This window comes from Vipera berus (assembly GCF_964194415.1).
Source record: "Vipera berus genome assembly, chromosome: 1".
NCBI classification, from domain to species: Eukaryota; Metazoa; Chordata; class Lepidosauria; order Squamata; family Viperidae; genus Vipera; species Vipera berus.
The window spans coordinates 319,991,520-320,012,927 of NC_138202.1; the positions used below are offsets into that span (position 1 = coordinate 319,991,520).

Sequence of the window (21,408 nt, forward strand, 5' to 3'; positions counted from 1 at the left end):
GTGCGCAGGAAAGATGGGAAGGCAAAGGGACAAATGCAGAAGAGACTCGAGAGGAAGGAAGACAGGCCAGCTTCCTTCTCTGTGACTTCCACAGGCGTGAGGTCTCACATGCAACCAGGGACAGCCAGCAGCCTGGCCTCAGGCAAGACAGGCAGGGGAAGCACTCATTCTGTTCCTAGACAAAGAGATGAGACGGACGGACACAGGAGAGAAAGGCAACACTGCAGCAAGCCACAGTCCAATACCTGATATAAAAATCAAAATAGAGGCTTCTTTTCCTTGAATGCCAAAAACCAAGAAGAGGGACAGGCATAAGCACTACTTGGAATACAAGCAGTTAAGACTCTGGCGCTGGTAGACCACACACCGTGCCCGTCTCACTCGGCAAGGCTGAGCCATCAACGTTACATTGTACTCAACCGGGGAAGGGAGAGAAGAAAGACCCACTGCAACTCCTGGTGGCCCTTGAATTAGTGATTAGAGAACATGACATTTATTCCCAAGGCCACCCTTCTGAGGTGGTTCCTGGTTAGCTTTCGGCAGAAGACAGCTCAAATCCCACGAAGAGGAACAGCGACATTTCAAATGTTTTGAACCATTTCCCACCTAGCATGCTTACTGTACTTGGCAGTATTTATGGCACAGCTGTCTCAAAGAAAGAGAGAGCTGTCCTACAAAACAGTGGTGCCAGCAATGACTCCACATTTGGGGGAGGCTTGGACATAAGCAGGACAAGAAGCAACGGATGGAAACTAGTCAAGGAGAGAAGCAACCTAGAACTAAGGAGGAATTTCCTGACAGTTAGAACAATTAACCAGTGGAACAACCTGCCTCCAGAAGTGGTGAATGCTCCAACACTGGAGGTTTTTAAGAAGAGACTGGACAGCCATTTGCCTGAAATGGTATAGGGTTTCCTGCCTGAGCAGGGGGTTGGACTAGATGACCTCCAAGGTCCCTTCCAACTTTATTATTATTATTATTATTATTATTGTTGTTGTTGTTGTTGTTGTTGTTGTTGTTGTTGTTGTTGTTGTAATTATAATTATAATAACAGCCTGGGTAGACCACCTGCCCTGCCCCCCTGCCCATTTGCCTGCCTTTTCCCAGACAGCAACCCGGAGGCCCAGAAGCCAATGCCTCCTTAAGTAACACCAGCTGCCTGCAATTAGTGCAGGTTCGAGTCCCACCAGGCTCAAGGTTGACTCAGCCTTCCATCCTTCCGAGGTAGGTAAAATGAGGACCCAGATTGTTGGGGGCAATAAGCTGACTTTGTAAAAATGCCGCTGGGGGGTGGCGAAAGCCCTAATAAGCAGGCATATACATAGAATGAAGGCTATTGCTAAGCACATGGATTTGTGCTTCTTAGATTGTAAGCCGCCCTGAGTCTTCGGAGAAGGGCGGGATATAAATGGGATTTTAAAAAAAATTCTCTTTGGATAAGTTGTTCTAAGCCACCATCGTAAGGCAAAGAGAATGAAAAAGCTGGCAGAATTCAAATGAAACAGAGAGACAGAGAAATAGAGAATGAGAAAAAGAGAAAAAGAAAGAGCAAGGGGGTGGGGGTGGGGGGAAGTTTGCTGGGGAACAAGAGTGAGGGTACCAAACTAGCAGCAGTCTTCACTGCCAACCCCCTTAAAACATACTGTTCCATCGAATAAACCTATTACTACCACTGAATTAAACAGAATGGCTTTTTTAAAATGTGCATTTACTGCTCAAAAGAGGCCTTTTTTTGTCATCCACAATGGATCTCCTGCCTGGCAGAGACCACAGCCAGAGATGGACATGTCAACTTCCACTACTGACCTTCTCTAATCATTTTGCCTAACTGTAGTGTTGCTGCTCTCACAGATCTAGCCATCTTCATTTGGTATGAATGCTCATGTCCGCTCCATTCAGATACCAAGCATGAAAAAACTGCAAATCATTGCCACTGCTATTAAATTATTTTAAATTATTTTTCCTCGCAACAACAGGGTATCTGAAGTGACCTGGAACTCCATGCACCGCAAACAATTGACCATAGAGATGCTAGAGCCTTCTCTGCTCAACTGGGATGTTGGCTGGGTTCTGAACGCGCTTCCAATGCCACACCCCTTGTTTCCCTATGGCTCTGCATTATGAGGTGAGATTTATTAACAGAATACATGCACTCTCAGAGGAATGGTTGTCAAAGAACTACCAGAAGAAATACAAATGTACGAATGGTATACTAAGGCCAAAGACAGGTTCTCTCCATCTACTATGTGTTTTGGGGTATTGGCAAGACTCTATTCTGGTTTTTTAGAATGTTTTGGGGGGGAAAGAGGTAGGAACAATTTATTCAAAGCTCTTTAGGCTCCTCTTAGTATTAGAAAATGCCAACATTTCATCATTTTAACTTTTGACTTGAATGCCAGTGTACTTTAATAATGGAGAATTTTTAAAAAATACATATGTAGGCCTTGCCCTCCTACCCGTAGTTTAATTTCTTTGCCTTCAGTTATCTGAGTAGTGAGTTACACAGCACCATCTTTTTCTCCCATCTTTGACAGTTAAAGCCACAGGGGACTACAGTAACAACATCAGAGAGAATTTTAATAACCTTTTTTATTTTTATTTTTTAAAGTAAAATAGGTGCATTCAAGTCTACTAGAAGCTTAAAGCACCTCTTTTGCTTTCCAAAATAAAAAATCATATTGTATAAACTGACAGCTCATTGCTAAGTATCAACGACACATTTTTGGGATCTCCCAAGAGTCCCCCAAAAAGAGGTTCGGAGGCCACTTTTAGCCTGCAGGCTTCCTCCTTCACAGTAACTGCAGATTCTGCAATGCAAAGAACTTGCTCAATTCCAAGCCCATTTTTAATACCGGCATTTCCAGATCTATTTAGGCAACAGCAAGCAATGCAGTCATTTTGGGGAATGCATGTGCGTGTTATGTTGCAGCCGGTGTGGGTGGCAAGCTAGCTGAAGACACATCACCTACATGCAGTCCAGGTTCTGGGCAGAAGCCACCACTTCAAATGCCCACAAAGCAATACCAGAAGACAAGTCCTGTACATGGCAATGGGGGCAGGAAGCCACATCGTCACAACTGTCATGTGTCCAGATAACTTAAGTCAGTTCTTTATGACCTACAGCCCTGCCCCACCCTTCTCCCCATCCTCTCACAGAGCCACTGGAAAAGTTTCATTTCCTGGCAGAAGCTGTCCCATCAGTGGGGTTTTAGCACAGAATTGCTCGTCAGGGCAAATCAGCAGAGGTTAATTTAGAGCTGGTATCCTCAGCATCTGCAGACTGGTGGGTTATTTGAGGGAAAACTGTTGCAGAGAATCTGTCAGACAGAAAACATCACTTCACCGGGAAGCAAACTGGTGAGGTTGCCCCGCTGCTACCCTTTCTAGCCTCCAAGACACCATCTGCCTTTTTTGCTGGGCAAATCTAAAATAAAGGCCTGTATGGCTAGTCTGTGAAAACATATGTGGGGTCTATGTGGAAGCTGAATGCATCCCTGGTAATAAAGATGATTTTGAAGGCTGGCGCTTTGCTCTGAGACATGCAACTTTCTTTTTAATAGTGTTTAAAACAGCTGTGAAATAAACCTTATAGAAATGAAAATATCGCTATGCCTCCAATTCAATAACAAGTCTGCTTGGGGAGGGCGGAGCTTCCTTCAGCCCAGGAATGTTCCGGCAAAAAACAGAGTCCTTTTTCGACCTGCCCAGAAACTCCCCTACTGAGTGCAGCAAGCCAGCTGTGCATACTGTCTGCCAGTCCCTCTTGGCTGCAGGGAAAAGCAGAGAAGAGCGGGGCCTGATGTACCCCATATACACCTGGACCGTGGGGGGAGGAAGGAGAGAAACAGCACTTGCAATTCCCAAAATGACTATTCAGACCAGCCTTTATTCTGGGGCAAATGCAGGAAAAAAACTGCTTATCTATTCTGCTTTCTCCCTGCTGCCCTGTCCTTTTAAGAGCGATATGAGGATCAACCAGCAAAACCTGGTCACGTTCCCTGGAAACACATGGAAAAGAGATCATGTAAAGTAGAAGCGACAACTGCCTGGTGCTCCCAGAAGGATGATTTGGTATTTTTGGGGGTGGGGGAGATATCAGGTCATAATAGGTACGAGCAATGATGTCAAGTAGATAGAGCTGTGTCACACACAGGCAAATAGAGGTTTTTTTTCTGGTTTGGAAGCATCACAGAGATTATTCTGTTTTTAACTCCTAAGGCCTACTTTAGAGTGTTCACTACAGTATGTTTTGTGTGTGTCCTATCTCAAAATGCAGAAAATGAACAACAGTTTCCCTCCTCTTATCAGGCCTCACTGCCCAGCCCAGCATAGGACCCTACCACACACCAAGAAATATGGGGATGCAGCCATGCACCCAAAGAGATGGGCTCCATGTTAGGTGGGTTCAGATAAGTAATTCTGTTACTTAGAGGTAGAGGTTCCCCCGCACATGCATGCTAGTCGTTTCAGACTCTAGGGGCTGGTGCTCATCTCCGTTTCAAAGCCAAAGAGCCAGCGCTTGTCCGAGGACATCTCCGTGGTCATGTGGCCGGCATGTCTAGACGCCAAAGGCGCACGGAACGCTGTTACCTTCCCACCGTGGTGGTCCCTATTTTTCTACTTGCATTTTTACGTGCTTTCCAACTGCTAGGTTGGCAGAAGCTGGGACGAGTAACAGGCGCTCACTCTGTTACGTGGCACTCGGGATTTGACCTGCCAAACTGCCGACCTTCTGATCGACAAGCTCAGCGTCCTAACCCACTGAGCCACCGCGTCCCTAACACCGCTGTTACTTAGTGAAGCCTTAAAGAGAGTGAAAGGAAGGAGAGGTGAAAGGAAGGAAGACTGCAAGTTGTCCTACCTCTTCTGTTTGTAAGTCAACATGGCCTCTGAAATGGGTAGCTGGTGAGATACATTGGCACCTGTAATGAACTGAGCAAGCCGGCCAGGGATGTCCACAGTATCTGGAAAGAGATGGAGAGAGGGAATTGGAGGGGGCACATAATAGAGCACCAGTGAGGCCAAACAGCTTCTTAGAACAGATATCCCATTACTGGTCTGTGTTGCTACAGCCAATTAATTCCAGCTCTTACCTGAACTAGGGGCGTCAACTCTGCTAAAGAGCTCTCTCCAGGCCGCATCCAGAAACAGGGTGCTGTATCTATTATCAACTGAACCAAGGTATTTGGCCAAGGGGTGAGAGCCTGGGAAGGATACAGAGCATTTAAACAAAGGGAAGAAAGGGTGTAGGATATAAACAAGATAATTCCCTTATCCTCTCCTTACAAAGTTGAGCCAAAGGTCTAAGCCAGGGGTAGGCAACCTCGGCTCTTTTATGACTCATGGACTTCAACTCCCAGAATTCCTGCTGACTCAGGAATTCTGGGAGTTGAAGTCCATGAGTCATAAAAGAGCCGAGGTTGCCTACCCCTGGTCTAAGCAAACATACAGGAATAGCAAATTGCCTCACCTCCACATTTCTCTAGCCCATGTTTTCTTTTCCTGGTTGGCATAGCTGCTTTGGCATGCTAACAAAAAAGGAAGGAAGGAAGGCTCCCCTGGTTTAGCTTTTCAGAACTGGCGCCAGCGGGCAAGACTCTTACCCAAGGGCACCACAAGAAAACGGAGGTAGTTCAGCCAATCAGGAGTCTTGCTGGCTAGTTGCTCCACAAAAAAGCGCAGGACGATGCTCAGATAGCTCTGATCCCCTGCCACAGCCACTTTCACTGGAGGAGGCATGTGGGAATTACAGTTACAGCTGCGGAGGAAGAGAAATTCTGAGAAGTTCGAAGGCTACAGATCGAGGAGAGCAACACCAAAGCCCCATTATTTATTGCCAACACTCCCCACTGCTTTACCCTCCGTTAGACGGTCCTAGCCTTCCTAACTAGCCAACAGTCTTTTAGATAATGGGAAGCTGTGCATCATTGCCTAGGAAAGCAACGGGCTGTGGAAAGCTGGACCAAATAAGAAGGAATTCCCATCTCTGAAGCTACAACCAGGGTGGCTTCATGGTCTACATAACCAAGTACCAAAGTTCTCAGGCACATGGTTAACTTGGGAAACCAGTCAGAATCTGTTCACCATGGCCTTGGCTGACTATACTCACTATCTCTGAATGCGAGAAACAATTGTGTTGAAGGCAGCCTGGACATCTGCCATGGAGCAGGTGGAGACCATGGGTTGCTTGTGTTCTTGGAGCTGATCACACAGGTACTGCCAATATAAAACAAGAAACATACAAGAAAAGCAGCTAAAACAGATGTGCAGCATCTTTGGTCTCAAAGTTCTCCTATTCTTGGCTCTGTAGTTTGAGATCTATTCCTGAGCTAACAGGCTACAAGAAGGACTTATTTGGGATTAATATTCAAATCTGGTGTGATGCTTTTCAGAGCAAAATTATGCCAAGAGAGGTCATATTGAATTTATGTGAATGTTCAGCATGTTTGGATTATTACATTGCTTTACGCTCATTTGATACCATACAATTCATTAATTTGCAGAGTTATTTATACATCTGATCTGGCATACTCCTCTGTAAATTTAATTGTTTTAATGTACATTTAATTGTTATAAATGTTTTCCCCCCTTTTTTTTGGCCAATCCACTCTGTAAAATCATGAACTGCTTTTCACAAGCAGAGCAGGGGGTTTAGTTAAACGCAACCCTTGTGCAATCAGCTGCCTTCAGGGCTTCCTCACCTGGCCTTGCCACTCTGAGATGTTCACCAGGATGATGCTCTCAGGCAGCTGCTCGTCGGAGACCAGGATCTGGTTGAGCTGATCATACACAGATTTCCGGGGCACCTGCAGCAGCAAAGGAAAGCCATGATCAGGATAGTTCCATACCCTGCATCAGGAAAGACCATAAAGGTAGGAGAGACTTTGGCTGTCTTGGGAAAGTTCCAAATGTCTCTACTACTTTGGTTTTCTTTCTCCACGCCCCATTTAAGGCATTTCTCTTCCCCCCTCCCCTCCGTGCCAGGAAAGAGGCTTTCTCACCCCACAAACAGCATCACCCCCAGCACCCCAGCCTAACCTGGCTGTTCTGCCGGGAATCTGGGGAGCCCTCACTGTCCAGGCTACCGGTTCGGTCACTGTGGCTCTTGGAGTTTTGTCTATCCTTGACAGACATACTGCGAGGTCGCCAAAGCTGCTTGTTCTCAGCTTTGCTGAAAGACAAACAGCAGGTTTATCAGCACAGGTTGGGGGAGGATAGGCAGGCCTCAGATGCCCAAAGAAAGTCTCTGCTGCGCTACTGAGCAAAAGCCATCAGTGGCCAGAGCTTCTAAGTCATCAATAGCTATTGAGACCCAAACATAAGAGACTGAAGAGGGGCAGGGAGGCTAAGAAGTTCACCCTAGCAACGGGGATTAACTGGACATTGTAAAACAATATTGTTTGTCAAAGTCTATAAAAATCAACCAAGTGTACCATCACCTATGATTTGAGTATTTATTATGCTATGCCAGTTTGGGATTGAAAGGGTATCTGGGAAAACATCTTAGGTTTTTGAAGAATTCAAATAGCTGAAGAGATCTTAGGCCAAGAATCCATGCCTGAGCCACAGCAGACTTAGGATTTCTACCTGAATATTGGCCCCAAGATGGAAGGACCTCTGCATGGCCAACATAGCCGCTACCTATGCAAGATCAGCTGCCCATTACAGATGGGGCCTTTCTTACCTGGGGGAAACAGTGGCTGGGAACTCCGGCTTGCTTACATTGCTCAGTTGGGCAAGCCTGTCCATGCTGCTCTCCTTCAATACCGTCTCAGCTGCTCCTCCTGGACAGGAATCGTTTGCCTCCAGCTCCTGAGATCATGTGGTTATTATATTTCCAATATGCCCAATAACCAAAGAAATGACGATGCACAGAAAGCATTGGAAAGTCTGTTTGTGGATGTGTTTTGTTTTGGAGCCCCAGAAGAACGTCAAATGGAATGGCTTTATTGGCATGCCTCTGACCCACCCTGCATGCTTTTTCTTCAACCTCTTCCTACACCTCAGTTCACTAATGCACATTTCTACCCCCACTGCTACATCATTACGGCCATCTCTATAGTTCATCCCAGTCAAACAGACAAAAGCAGAAAGAATGCTAACAGGAAGGTTGAATTATGAGTTGTTCCATAGTTTTAAAAAAAGAGCCAAATTTAATTTACATGATTCTAGAAGGTGGGGAGAAAATCCTCGACTGTGCCTGCAAAGCTGCAGGTGGTCCTTGACTTACGACCACAATTGTAACCAGAATCTTAGTTGTTGAGCAAAGCAGTTGTTAAGTGAGATGTCACGTGACTGCTTCACTCAATGACCACAATTCTGGCATTCCTGAATGAGGTCGTTAAGCACTCTCAGAGATCATTAAACAGGGGAATCCCATGTAAGGCACGTAGGGTGCCTCAGGGGACGGAGGAGACCTTGGGAGACTTGGTGCAGGGTGCATGTTCAGTATCTCTCTGCTCAGGAACTGAAAATCTCCCTGCCAAAATCCAAGCAGGATTTTCAGCCCCTCAGCAGAGAGACACTCACATGTGACCTGTACCAGGTCTCTCAAGGCTTTCCCCACTCTGAGGCACCCGGTGCTCCTTACCTTACCACGTTGCCTCTCTGCTCAGAGCTGAAATCCCTACTTGGATTTCAGTTCCCTTCATCCCTGGGTGCTGGCTGAAAGAGCTCCCTGCCAAAGGATTGCAGCTCCTTGTCTGCTTGGATTTGGATGTGGATTTCAACAATCCAAGTAGACATGGAGCTGAAATCCTTTGGCAGGGAGCTCTTTCAGCCAACCCTCAGAGATGAGAAAGAGTCCTCTTGGCAGGCTTGCAAGCATCTCTGCACTGACTTTCTGGGGAAGCCAGCAGAGAAGACTGCAAACGGCAAAGTGCAAACTGGTTACCCAGAAGCCAGATCATGATCACGAGACTGTAGGGTGGTAATGCAATATTTTGCAATGGTCAGAAGTGCTTTACAGGCTGCACAGCACCCTTGCCAAAACCATCATTAATTCAAACCATCATTAAGCAAATGGTCATAAGTCAAGGACTACCTGTACAAATAAAGAATATGTGATTCCACTATGCAATGAGGTGGTGGGATGAATCAACAACTGAAATGGCCAGCAGAATGTATCAATCAAACAGAGCTATGTACAACCATTGTGTTTCCTAAATTCCATTTATTCCATCCACCACTACTCCAGTATATAGAAATACCAGCAAGAGCTCTAAATGTTTCAGTACCCACAGAGACTGTGGATGTAGATAAGAGTAGAAGAAAGCACAGGGTACTTTTCTTCATGTAAATTAGTATTGGGGAGTAGTAGCCAGAATACACAGAGTGGATGACTAGTTACATAATGCTAGTATATATCTAGCACGGATACAGAAAGATTAATGCTAGAATCTCCCCAAAGATTGCCAATGTATCTCAAGGGCTCCGTGAGTCATTTTCTCCCACCACCTCTAAAGCTGCTGCTCACAGGGACATTAGAACGGACTGAAGCAGGAAGATGCTCAGACCAACCACTTACAAATGCTTAGTTTATGAAAGATAAAGTTTATACTGCTCTAAAAATTCTCCTTTGTTTGGAGAATGGTTATTCATGAAAAACAATCACCCAGAGTAAGCGTCTCTTTATTGTGAGCTAATGAGTTTCTGATGGGTCAAAGCAAAATACAAAACAAAAACCCTGCTGTTGTATGACCCTGTGTGGCAGGGTCCCATGAGTAAGCAGCAAAGGTTGGGCACATCTACATAGCAGGTGCCAACCATCCCAAAATCCCTGCAGCAGGAGAGATGGAAAGTTTGTTTTAGCTTAGGAACACTCAAATGTACAGTATTTGGAAATCTGGACCCAAAGACTGTTCTGTTCCCAGTGGAATACCTATCATTTGCCCAGAATAAGTGTCAGACTGATGGCCACTGACAACTAGGGATCAGATGAGCAACATGAAGAAAACCATTTGCTCATTTGGATAAACTCCCAGATCAGATGGGGTGGGAAAAACTTCGTAAAACAGCCAGGAAAGGAGAGGACTCACCATAGCTGCATTTTCCACAGCAGCCTCATCTTGGGTGCGTGGGATACCCACTTTCCACTTCTCTGCTTCTCCCTGGGAGAGTGGGCAGAGAGCAAGCAGGCATGGGGGAGGGAAGAAGAAAATGGATGAGTAGTGACAACTTTGGATCCACGAAATCTTAGGAGCAGAAGCAGAGGTATTCCAGACATAGGAAGAACAGGCACACGTCAAAACACACTGTGCTTTCTCATTGTCCAGAATATTGGAAACAGACCCATGGGCCACAGAAGAGGTTGTAGAGGAAAATAGCCACCCTCCCTTTCACTTGGTCACTGCAGGAACCCAGGGGGCCCAGCTCAGTAAGTTTGGTTGGCTTGCTCCTATCCTACTTCTTCTAAATTGGAAAAAAAGAAGCTCATTAAGGAAAGACAGAAGAAGGAAAAGCAAATGCATGTAGTGGGAATTGTTATTAAAGCACAGATGGGCAAACCAGAAAGTCGGGGGAAGGAAGGAAGGAAGGAAGGAAGGAAGGAAGGAAGGAAGGAAGGAAGGAAGGAAGGAAGGAAGGAAGGAAGGAAGGAAGGAAGGAAGGAAGGAAGGAATAACAACTCACAGGGCTGCCCGACTCTCGCTCCTGCCCTTTTTGGCTGTGCAGACTGCTGATCTCAGTCTGGGAACCAGAGTGAGAGACGCCCTCAAAGAAGCGCCTGCAGAAGAAACAGACAGACAGACAGAGAGACAGACAGACAGACAGAAAGAGAAATGAGGGAGAAGTGAAGTCACCATTACCCAAGCTTGAATTCCACCCCGTTCTCTATCCCCATGGAGCACCACAAGCAAACCCATCACCAAAGCCCTAGTCCAGGGGTAGGCAACCTTGGCTCTTTTATGACTCATGGACTTCAACTCCCAGAATTCCTGAGTCAGCTATGCTGAGTCAGCTATGCTGACTCAGGAATTCTGGGAGTTGAAGTCCATGAGTCATAAAAGAGCCAAGGTTGCCTACCCCTGCCCTAGTCTTTCAGCAACACAAAAAGACAGTTGGAAGGGAGGGAGAGATGATCCTTGTAAGCAAAGGGGTTTTAAAGTGTCACTTTCAATAGAGAAGGAATACAACAGAGCAAAGCACTTCTACTTCCAGCTAGAACAAGTATATTCTCCCCAACTAACTAGATTCTCTCTTCAAGTAACTGAATCTGCAGAAGAAAGAGGACAGCTATTGTTCAGGTTAGGTTTGAAATGACTGGGGGGAAAAGATAAAATGCAAAACTGAAAGTTAACTCAGAAATCATAGGAAGAGAAACTAAGTAAGTCTGCTTTGGCTCAAACTTGCAATTTTATTTTGTAACAAATATGCACCAACAGCACAACTAAAGGATAAGATCTACATTGCAGATGGGTCTAGCTCCTGAGGGCTATTGCACAGCATTAAAGATATTGCTGGGTTTAGGTAAGATTGAGTTGCATTATTTCTATCGGAAGAAAGAGTTGGGAGATATGGATGTTTACTCAAATCTATTTGCAAGAACTCAAGAGTACGTGATTCTTTGTAAAGATATTGCATTTCCAATATCTGAAAAGGAGCAGTTTAAAGTATCTGGTGAACAGAGGTACTGCCTACACAAGATGGAATCACCCAAACAAGCTAAGATTTTTTTTTCCAGATTTCACATTATACATACGAAGACTTTTGCAAGGAACCTATCTCATTTTACATTTTAACCTTTATATATTGTTTCTATTTTTTAATAGTTTACTGTAAACTGCCCAGAGTCTCTCTGTGAGGGAGATGGCAGTTCCAAAATGTGATAATAAATAAAAATAAATACTGATAGGTAAACATACTTGGGATGTGCATGTTTTATGCATGTATACCCTCATAACTCCTTTACAATACCATGCATATGCCAGGGAATACCGGCAAAGGCCCATAACCTCAAGGCAAGCTCTACTGAGAGACTGATCTTAGTGTAAAACAAAAGAAACCTAATGCTTTATACTCTAAGGCAGGGGTGTCAAACTCAATTTCATTGAGGGCCGCATCAGCACTGCGGTTGCCCTCAAGGGGCCGGGTGGGTATGGCCAGGGTGGGCGTGGCCTACTGGGTGGGCGTGGCTAGAGTGTGTATGACCTACTGGCTGGGCGTGGCCAGCTCTACATCGTTCGCATCAAGGGTGCCTATGGGGGCCTGGGCAGGAGTGGGACAGATCTGAGGGTCTCTGGCAGGAGGAGGGTCTCTGGGCCGGGGCCAAGGCAGTGGGGGCCGTTCCCTCACTGTTTCCAGGATGGCTTCGCGGGCCGCATGAAACCACTTCGCGGGCTGGATCCGGCCCCCGGGCCTTGTGTTTGACATGTCTGCTCTAAGGAGAAGTCCCATCAACTGGCAATTCCCATATGCTTCTAACCATCTAACAGTAACTCACTCAGATCAAACTGACAGTTCTTCAAAGATGGAAACATCTGAGCAAATAGATCTCTGGTGGAACTAATTTCAAGGATATTGTCTTAAAAGTGTCATCTCAAATACCAAAAAGCCCAATCCAGGGGTTTATAAAAAGGCATCACTGTATCAGTATCTGCGCTGAATAGATAAGAGAATTTTTCTCAGTGGAAAAAGGAGGAGACCCTCTCCCCCTTTTCTCAGGTCACTGATGAACTGGAGAACATTTTCAAACTTGCAGGTCAAATACAACCTCTCTTTGTGGATTAATTTGCAAGGCCGTTTTCCTGGACATTTGAGATGTGCATTATGCACCTCCGTTATCTATGCCTCAAATATGATACAGATAAGAACATCCCTAGCTATTTATCCACTATTAATGAAACAAAGGTACGGGAGGTTGTGCAGATATGACCTTCAGGAATGAGGGGAACCATTTCTAAAATATTTGCTACCTTGGGAGAAACAGGCATGGCACCGCTGGAGAAGCTCCAAGAAAGTAATAGCCCTGTTTCCTACTTTGTAAGCAACCAGTCAGATATTCCTCAAAAGTTTTTTCTACCAGCCAGCCAGTAAAAATAAAAATTGAACGTTGTTCCTCTGAGTATGCTAGACTACAACTCTCAATCATAGAAGCTACAGCTGCACCCAACTGTAAAACACCGGATCAGAAACGTCTGCTTATCCTTTTCAGTAAGACAATATTCAATTCCATCTATGCTCTGGTTGTCCACTGAGCTTTTCCCAATAGTGAGATTTGGAGAACGAAGAGATACAGATTAACTAGAGATCTATTCTATCACTCAGATTACCGCTAAATCCTCCTAAAGATTAATAAAATTGGAAGCCTGTCCTCATGAAAGAAAAACCAGGTGAAAACACTAAAAGAGATAGTCCATCATTTCCTCAGGCAAATACCAAAATACGAAATTCATCAACAGTCTCTCTCTGTTTTACCCATCATTTGTAAAGCAGACTCAGCATAACTGCCACAGAGGAACTTGGCTACTTCATCAATCCCTGCTGGTCTGTTGTGGCTTACGCAGGGCTCTTTATTAGCCTGTCACATTTAAGGTCCAAATCAAGCTATTCCCATCTATCACCAAATTACTTTATGATCTGAAGTCTCCCCTTTCCCAGCAAATGAATTACAAATGCAGAAACTGTGTCTTGCAAATAATCAGCCCAGCTGCATGACGGGGAAGGAAAGTTAGGGCTGCCACCCCAAATACAGCTCTCTGGGACTGAGTCTCAGTGAACTCACTGGGGCCTGGTCTGGAGTAGACATGCAAAGGATTCCTGGCTGAGTATGGAGTTATTTGAATTTTGGAGGGAATGTTGAGAGACTGAAATCCAAAGGAAATCTTTGCAGGACAAATGTTTCCTGCCACAATTCATCAAGCCAGTCTCAGTGGCTTTTCATCTGAGTTCTTACCTCAAAGTTGGTTTAGGAGTGCTATGAACACTTTCATTATCTTCAATCTCGGGGCCGCTGTCACTATTGTTGCATTCCTCAAGGCTGTCATACAGCAGACCCAGGTCTTCCTCCACTTCTTGGGCCTGATCCACTGGGTCAGAATCCAAAACCTGTAGATCCAAAACCAAGGTGGAGGAAAAAAAATTATACAGCAACATAAAGTACTAATTTTATCAGTTAGCTCATATTTACTTTTTATATTTATTACATGTAAAAAACATACCAAAATTTAAAATTCTCCTTGCTGATGCACTAGGGTAAATACAACTACATATATCTGAACCACTGAAATTGACTGCTATGAAGTCATTTTTTAAAATTGCTTTTTATAACAGCATTGTAGCTTTGATGTGTCTCCGAAACACATGGAGAAAAAACAGAATATTACTTTTTATTACAAAAAGAAAATAAATTTAAGCACTCCTAAGAATGAAATTAAGTAAGCAAAGACCAGTAAAAACACCAGCAGAGGTCTATATTGTCAACCAAAGACTAACAGTTAATGCCATTCAGAGGCTTATTCTTTTGTTTGAAGAAGAACTTTAACTCATAAAATAGGTTACAAACACCACACAAATCTGAATAGAATCTGTATATTATTAGGAAGGGCAATAATATTGCATCTTTGGGTTTTATGATGTTATATGTTTATGTTTCTGAGGAAGGGCAATTGTGACAGAAGCCAATGAAACTCAATCTTACCCCAATTCTCAATATGGAAAACCATATCATAAGAACTCTTCTACCAAATGTACTACCTGATTAGTGCCTCTTTTAACAGATGAAGAAGATCAAACACAGCTTCATTACAAATGGTTATTTCTGGACACTTCCTGAATTTATGGCAATTCAGGGTTTACATATATTTATCCATCTCAAGTAATGATTCTATTATACTGTGTGACTTGAGGGTATAATAGTAAAGAGATTTGTGTGTGTGTGTGTGTGTGTGAGAGAGAGAGAGAGAGAGAGAGAGAGAGAGAGAGAGAGAGAGAGAGAGAGAGAGAGAGAGAGAGAGAGAGAGAGAGAGAGAGAGAAAGAAAACTTGGACTCAAATTAATAATCATAAAGCAGGAATGGACAATTTTTAAAAGACCGTGGGCCACAACCACAACTTAGTTTCTTGATCATTCAGAGGCTACAAGTCACTTATGAAGGGATAGACTTTTTTATATATATATACATTTGGGAAATTACAACAGAAATGGGAACAGGCCTCTGCAGAGCAACTGATGTAGTGGACTATGATTTATAAAAGCTCATGAGAAAATCTTAAAAGTGCCACAGAATTTTTTGTTGGTTTTGCTGAAAAAGTCTAACATAACTACAGTTCTATAGAGGCTCTGAAAGAAAAAGGAAGAAATAGTTTGTACCCTAAGTGTATTAATCTTAGAAAAAAAATGTCTTTAATGTTCTCTGTATTTTGAAAATGTTACTGATCAATCCCACAGCGGTTAAGCACAAGCCTTTATCCTGTAAAATAAAACATCTCTGATCCTGAAGAAGCCTCCCCAAGGCTACCCAGCTCAACACCTCTGCCAAACACTCCACCGTGGAAGTATTTACAAACTAGAGACACACAGAGAGAATGAGTGATTGCATGAAGAAGCCTAATCCAGGCCATCAAGTTGGGGAAAAGGAATGCTCCCTCCTCCTGAAAAACTTGGAAATTAAGTCCAATGGGATCAAAGTTTTATCTTGATAACCAAAGCAAAGGATTTGCTTTAGGCTCTGCAGCGTTAGACAAAACTAAATGAATTAAAGCCCAATTACAGAATCACCAATAACCAAATAATTCTGGGAGAATGTCTTTCTACTATCCTGAGATAGCGTATATAGTGTACACGAAGTGTGTCTCCTAATGCTCAGGGATCAAAGGAGCTACAAGCTTTCCCTTTCCTGGGTTGTAACTCATACCCAGTGCTGCCAGCTGTTATGAAACAATGAAATGCGGTCAGCAATTTTAGTCAATCAAATCTTTCAGGTTTTGATGACCTGAGGCCAGCACAGGAACCAAACAGAAAGGATAATAAATAATATAATAAGGAGTAGCACTTTGGCTATTGGGTGGTTCACACCCAAATTTGGGGGGGGGAGGTCTACAGGAGAAGGCATTAAAAGAGCATGTTGATGGCACTGATACCTATTACTATTGCGGCAAGCTGTGAATGCTAAATGAAGACAGTAAAAAATTATTAACCTGGGAGAAAAAAACACAAGTGGAAGTAACGGGAGGAGGCTCAATCCTCTTGTGCATGAAGAACGAAGTAGAAACTACCGCACTGAAAAATCTTTACAGTACATTCAGAAAGGAATGGAGAAATCTGTGGCCCCTCCAGAACTGATCAGATTCCAACTTGTAATAGCACCAGGCAGCATGATCAAAGACGGGAGTTGCAGCCTGCAGCATCTGAAGGCCACAGGCTTCTCCCAGTCTACTGCTCTTGTTGCTGCATTTGAAAGCACATTGAATTAGAGCGTGCAAATACAAGGATCTCTTTGGTGGGATTCTACTGCATTCCTGGTATGGCCACGCACGCACCTTGGTCACAAGAGTGCCAGTTAGAGTTTCTGCAGTAGATACCTACAAGAAATTGCACGGTAATGTCTACTAAATATGACTAAACTATATTTCTACAAAGTATATCAAACTAGCTTTGTCCATGCTAACCACTGCTCAGATATTCAATGTTCTGCTCTGAGGCAGATATGCAATTCATTCAGTAGGATAACAAATTATGTTGTAGTGGTATGTCAGTCTAAAATAACCTTTTACATTTACGATGTAACTTATCTAGAGTCACTCAGTGAGATGGGTGGTATAGAAATTTAATAAGTAAATAAAAAACCTCAAACTTGGAAATAATGAATCTGCCACAGAATTGAATATAAGATGGAAAGCATCTTTTTTTTTAGATTCTACTTCCAGGTTTGTGCTCCATCCAAAATTTGGGTTTCTCTTAGCATAAATGTTAACATTTAAGTAATGGATTAGACTATAATTTTTTTACTTTAAGTTATATTTCATATTGTGCTCATCACTGACACTAATATTCACTTCACAGCCTTCTGGCTAAGATCAAGTACGATTTAATTAATCTTATAATGGATGTAAATCTCTTATTTATTTGCGTTGTGCTTTTCCTTCCCCTCTTCTTTAGTTTATGACTTTTCCTCCTTTTAAAATATTCAGTAAAAATGTTCAAAAAATATTGAGTGAAGAGGGAAAATAATCTGCCCCTGCATCTATCTGAAACCAATTTCCTTACCTCATCTGTCACTTTAAACCTCTTCAGCAAGGCAACAAATTTCTGCTTGAAGTTTGGTTGCTAAAATATAAAAGAAGTTGAAAGGAAACAGATTCAGCAATAGGCACAGAGTCTTTTTTTGCTACCTCCCTGGACTACCACACATTCTTTAATTGGCCCATCTTGCCATTTTCTCCGCAGCAGAACTAAAACATTGCCCAAATACAGAATCAAAATGACCTATCAGCAGCCCAGACCCAAACTTCCAAAGGGAGAGGATGAGCAATCACTTGGGAATAGCAGCATCAGTGTCAGCTTCTCCCTTTACTGATTCTAGAGGCAGAAATGGTCAGCATCCTCCCTTCATTTGCCTAATTATGGATTTAATCAGGAGCAGCAGTAGCCGAACTTAAGATGAAAAAGGAGAGACCAACAGTTGGAGTCACTGTGCCGGAAGGGGGGAATTCCAGCTGTTGCTCCCATCTGCTGAATGTGGATGCCCTCTCAGCTACAGCCTTTTCATCCCAACAGCTTCCTATCTAGAAGTTACTGCTCTTATGCATGTTATAATACAGCAAATATTCATGGAATCACAGAACTGAAGAGTTGGAAGGAACCTTCATCATCTAGTCCAACCTCTATCCTCTATAGGAATTGACAATAACGACTTCCCTGACAAATTACCATCTAACATAAATGTTGAAGTCTACCACTTTTGGAGGCAGTCTATTCCCATGTTAAATAGCTCTTACCATTAAGACATTTTTCCTGATGTCCAACTGAAATCATAATTTAGATCCATTATTTCTTATCCTGTATTATGAAACAAATCAACCCCGCCTTCTATGTGATAGCTTTAAGTAATACCGGATGAAATGCATGTGGATATCCTAAGGCAGTGGTGACGAGCCTATGGCATGCGTGCCACAGGTGGCACGCAGAGCCCTCTCTGTGGGCATGTGCACCATCGCCAAAGTCCTAGGCCTTCAGCTAGGTTTTATAAAACCTTTTCGCTTTAGGCCTCCACCGCCGTGTGCAAAAAAAAAAGTTTCAATCAATCAATTTCAACTACTCACGGGGAAAAAAAAGATCTCGCAAAGTTGGAATTGATTGATTGAACTTTTTAGTCCCACCCAATGGGCCACACCCACCCAATGGGCCATGCCCACCCGGCACCCGACGATCCATAAGTGGGTTTTGGGTTGCAGTTTAGGCACTTGATCTCTAAAAGGTTCGCCATCACTGTCCTAACCTTTCTGTCAAAAACCAGAAAACATCACTATATTCTTAAAAAAAAAAAGAATCCGAATCCAGAAAGAAGTCTATAACACATCTAACTCCGCAATCTATGCTGATGGAAGACTACATGAAATGTTCTCTCTGTCTGAATTCATTTATGGATGGCACCTAGATTCCCTTGTGGGAAGAAAGAGGAAAAGTGAAGTGGGACTTGCAATTATGGTTTATTTTGGAGTGCCCTTATTCATGATCCCAGCTAAAATCCACAGAAATGCAGCCCCAGAAGAAAAAAAAAAGGATGACTTTACTCGGGTCATTGATGTAGTTCGGATCATTTTCCGCCTGGCTTTCTTTGGCTTCCTCATTTCATCGTCTTCGTCATATAAATCCTAAATAAAAAGAGAGGGCAATACACTGTGGCAACCATCTGATTGGGGAGGGGAGCGTGATTCCTTGGATATTTATTAGAGAGTTTTAGAGAGCAACCAACAGAGATTACGTGGCTGATTATCAATGAGTAAAAAGTTGAGATGGGGATGTTCTTAGAAGGTATGTTTTAAAAGTCAGTTTATTCTGGGTCAAAGGAATGTGTACGATTCATTAAAACTATTATAACAGTATCATTCCAGATATATATTCGGGAGAAGGGCGGTATACAAATGTAATAAAATGAAATGAAATGAAATATTGGTTGTTCTCTGATAAATATCTCAATAAATTCACTCCTGTTGCTAGAACCCTGTTTTTCTCTCTTAATAGCTCTCATCTCTCCCACAAGCATCCATCCACAGTTAAAAAACCCTGCTATTTCTGGTAAGTGAAGGAGAGAAAAAAATGTAATCACTTATTACTTGCCTCTGTTTGAATTGTAGGACAAAAATCCATTGCATCTCAATTCTCAGTTGGGGCTCTCTCTTACCTTATCATCTACTAATCAACTGTATTCTCTCCCTCTCCTTCCCCCCACTTCTCTCTCTCTCCCTCACCCTCTCCCCCGCCTCCCTTAAGCCCTTCTATAAACTGAGTACAGATTAGCTGTTGAAGTGGGAGGAAACACAGTAGCAATTGGTACTTGGTACTTAACGCTAAAATATACTCCTTCCTTGACAGCTGAAAGGGTGCTTCAAAAAAGATCTACCCTCTCTTAATCTCTTTTAGTAAGAGTGGATAATCAATATTGTTGACCAAGCCTTACCATCTTCATGGATTGAGCCTTTTGTAATTCAACCACACTTGAAAAATACCCAGCTTTTGAACTCATGCCTTACAGGAAAGGTAGTAGAAAGGCAAACAGGTAGATAAGTACCTGGCCCTGTACTGCATCATCACTGGCTTCCTGCTCAGAGGAAAAGCTGTCATCTTCTTCTTCAGAGTAGTTATCAATATCTGGAGAGCGGTCTAAAATGGAAAAAGATGGTTACCGTGGCCACTCACGAACTGATACAGAAGAATGGAAGAAAACACAGCAATAAGGCAATAGATTTTCTGATGGAAGGCTACAAGCTGATGGCAGGATGTAACTGCAAGGTTCATGAAAAGAGTGACAAATAGGCTTAATGCCAGTTCATCTCAGAAGGGAACAATTTTTGAAAGTTGTAATCCCATTATAACCTGAGTTATTTTTATGAAACGTCTTAAACCATACATTTTTTTCAAAACATACTGAACTGACATTATATTTAACATTACATATAATAGCTGTTAAGGATTTCATATGCCCTTTAAGTTTAATGGACAAGATCTCTGATCTCCTGTATGGGTGAATGGTGAATTAATCTGTGGGATTAGGCCTCGAGGTCTAGAATAACTCCATATCTAAAAAGTAAATGTGATCTACAGTTTAATTTCATTTGGAAGCCATTTCTAGCAAACAATTTTAGATGTGGAATTGGGCTACATTTGAAATGTGTGTTCTACAGTTCTTATTTTATCTGAGATACAGTCTACACATTATTAGCTTTTCAGTGTAGTGTTTGGCTCTCTCCCTTCTGGTTGTGTTCCCAAGCAAGTGCTGTTGAAATGCTTCCTGTCTCTTGATAAGAGAGGTAACCTATAGTTACAATTTATGGAATTCCTCTTTGAAGGTATCCAAACTGGGGCCAATTACAATGATTTTGAAGAGTGGATGCCAGTATTTAGCCACATGTTGGAAGAAGGATCACTAACATTATTGTGGATTAACAGAAGAAGCAGCGAATACTTCAGGATGAAATAACAATGTAATCAGACCTGACCAAAGGATTTGAGGCAAAAGAGAACCACTTCAACTAAACCCTGCAGGGTGAAGCTTTATAAACAAAACCTTACCAGATGCCTTGATTTTGGGACCAGAGGGAACATTTCCATCTTCATGATCAATAGGCTGACTAGAAAGTGAGTAGATGCTGATTTCAGCCACCCGGATGCTCACATCCTTGATGTTGCTATGAAGGCCCAAAAGTTGCCCTCCATCTGTTGGGTGCTGCATGACCTGAGTAGAAGATACAGCACAAAAAAGCCTCTAGCACAGACTGTTACCATTCCATGCTTCTCTTGAAAAAGGTACAAGACAGCCAGGATAATGTTCTGATCCTAAACCTACACTTTAAATAAGCATCTCTTCTTCTCCATCAGTTCCTGCACAGCTATATTACAATCTTTCTGCAGTTTCATTTACCTCAGCCATGTTAATGATGCCGACTGCCAGAGTCTTGTAGCCCAGAATAGTTCGATTCTTGTACCTCTTTCTGCGCTGCAGCATGATCTGGAGCTTGTTACCATCTCTTTTCAGGAAATGTGGATACTGTAAAGAAAGAAGGGAAGGTATTCACATGAAAGACCATTTTCAAAGTGCTTCTGGTGAAACATTCACAGAAATGTAAAGAAGGAATACACCAGATCTCTCAAGCAGCCTCCATATTCCTTCGTTTATGCTTCATTTTATAACCAGAACACAAATGTGATTGGAAAATAGCCTTAGGTTGTGCTCAGAACAAACTAATTATGAAA

General features: G+C 43.0%; 2 protein-coding genes across 3 annotated transcripts in view; one reads left to right on the top strand and one right to left on the bottom strand.

Moving 5' to 3' along the window:
• The window catches only part of CUL7 (cullin 7), a 49,112-nt gene extending 47,084 nt beyond the window's left edge, over positions 1 to 2,028 (top strand). The window contains exon 28 of the mRNA XM_081322448.1: positions 1,977 to 2,028. Coding sequence (XP_081178574.1) covers positions 1,977 to 1,985 — 9 coding nt within the window. The 3' untranslated portion in view covers positions 1,986 to 2,028. The remainder of the gene's footprint in view (positions 1 to 1,976) is intronic.
• Positions 1 to 21,408, bottom strand: part of LOC308664917 (phosphofurin acidic cluster sorting protein 2-like) — a 157,766-nt gene that overhangs the window by 8,638 nt on the left and 127,720 nt on the right. For both annotated transcript variants that reach the window (XM_081322467.1, XM_081322466.1), the window contains exons 4-18: positions 21,077 to 21,202; positions 20,728 to 20,890; positions 19,727 to 19,818; positions 18,729 to 18,809; positions 17,203 to 17,262; positions 13,892 to 14,043; positions 10,630 to 10,723; positions 10,038 to 10,109; positions 7,685 to 7,812; positions 7,039 to 7,171; positions 6,702 to 6,806; positions 6,110 to 6,216; positions 5,604 to 5,758; positions 5,094 to 5,204; positions 4,862 to 4,964 (exon numbers count right to left, since the gene is read on the bottom strand). In XM_081322467.1, coding sequence (XP_081178593.1) covers positions 4,862 to 4,964; positions 5,094 to 5,204; positions 5,604 to 5,758; positions 6,110 to 6,216; positions 6,702 to 6,806; positions 7,039 to 7,171; positions 7,685 to 7,812; positions 10,038 to 10,109; positions 10,630 to 10,723; positions 13,892 to 14,043; positions 17,203 to 17,262; positions 18,729 to 18,809; positions 19,727 to 19,818; positions 20,728 to 20,890; positions 21,077 to 21,202 — 1,682 coding nt within the window. The remainder of the gene's footprint in view (positions 1 to 4,861; positions 4,965 to 5,093; positions 5,205 to 5,603; positions 5,759 to 6,109; positions 6,217 to 6,701; positions 6,807 to 7,038; positions 7,172 to 7,684; positions 7,813 to 10,037; positions 10,110 to 10,629; positions 10,724 to 13,891; positions 14,044 to 17,202; positions 17,263 to 18,728; positions 18,810 to 19,726; positions 19,819 to 20,727; positions 20,891 to 21,076; positions 21,203 to 21,408) is intronic.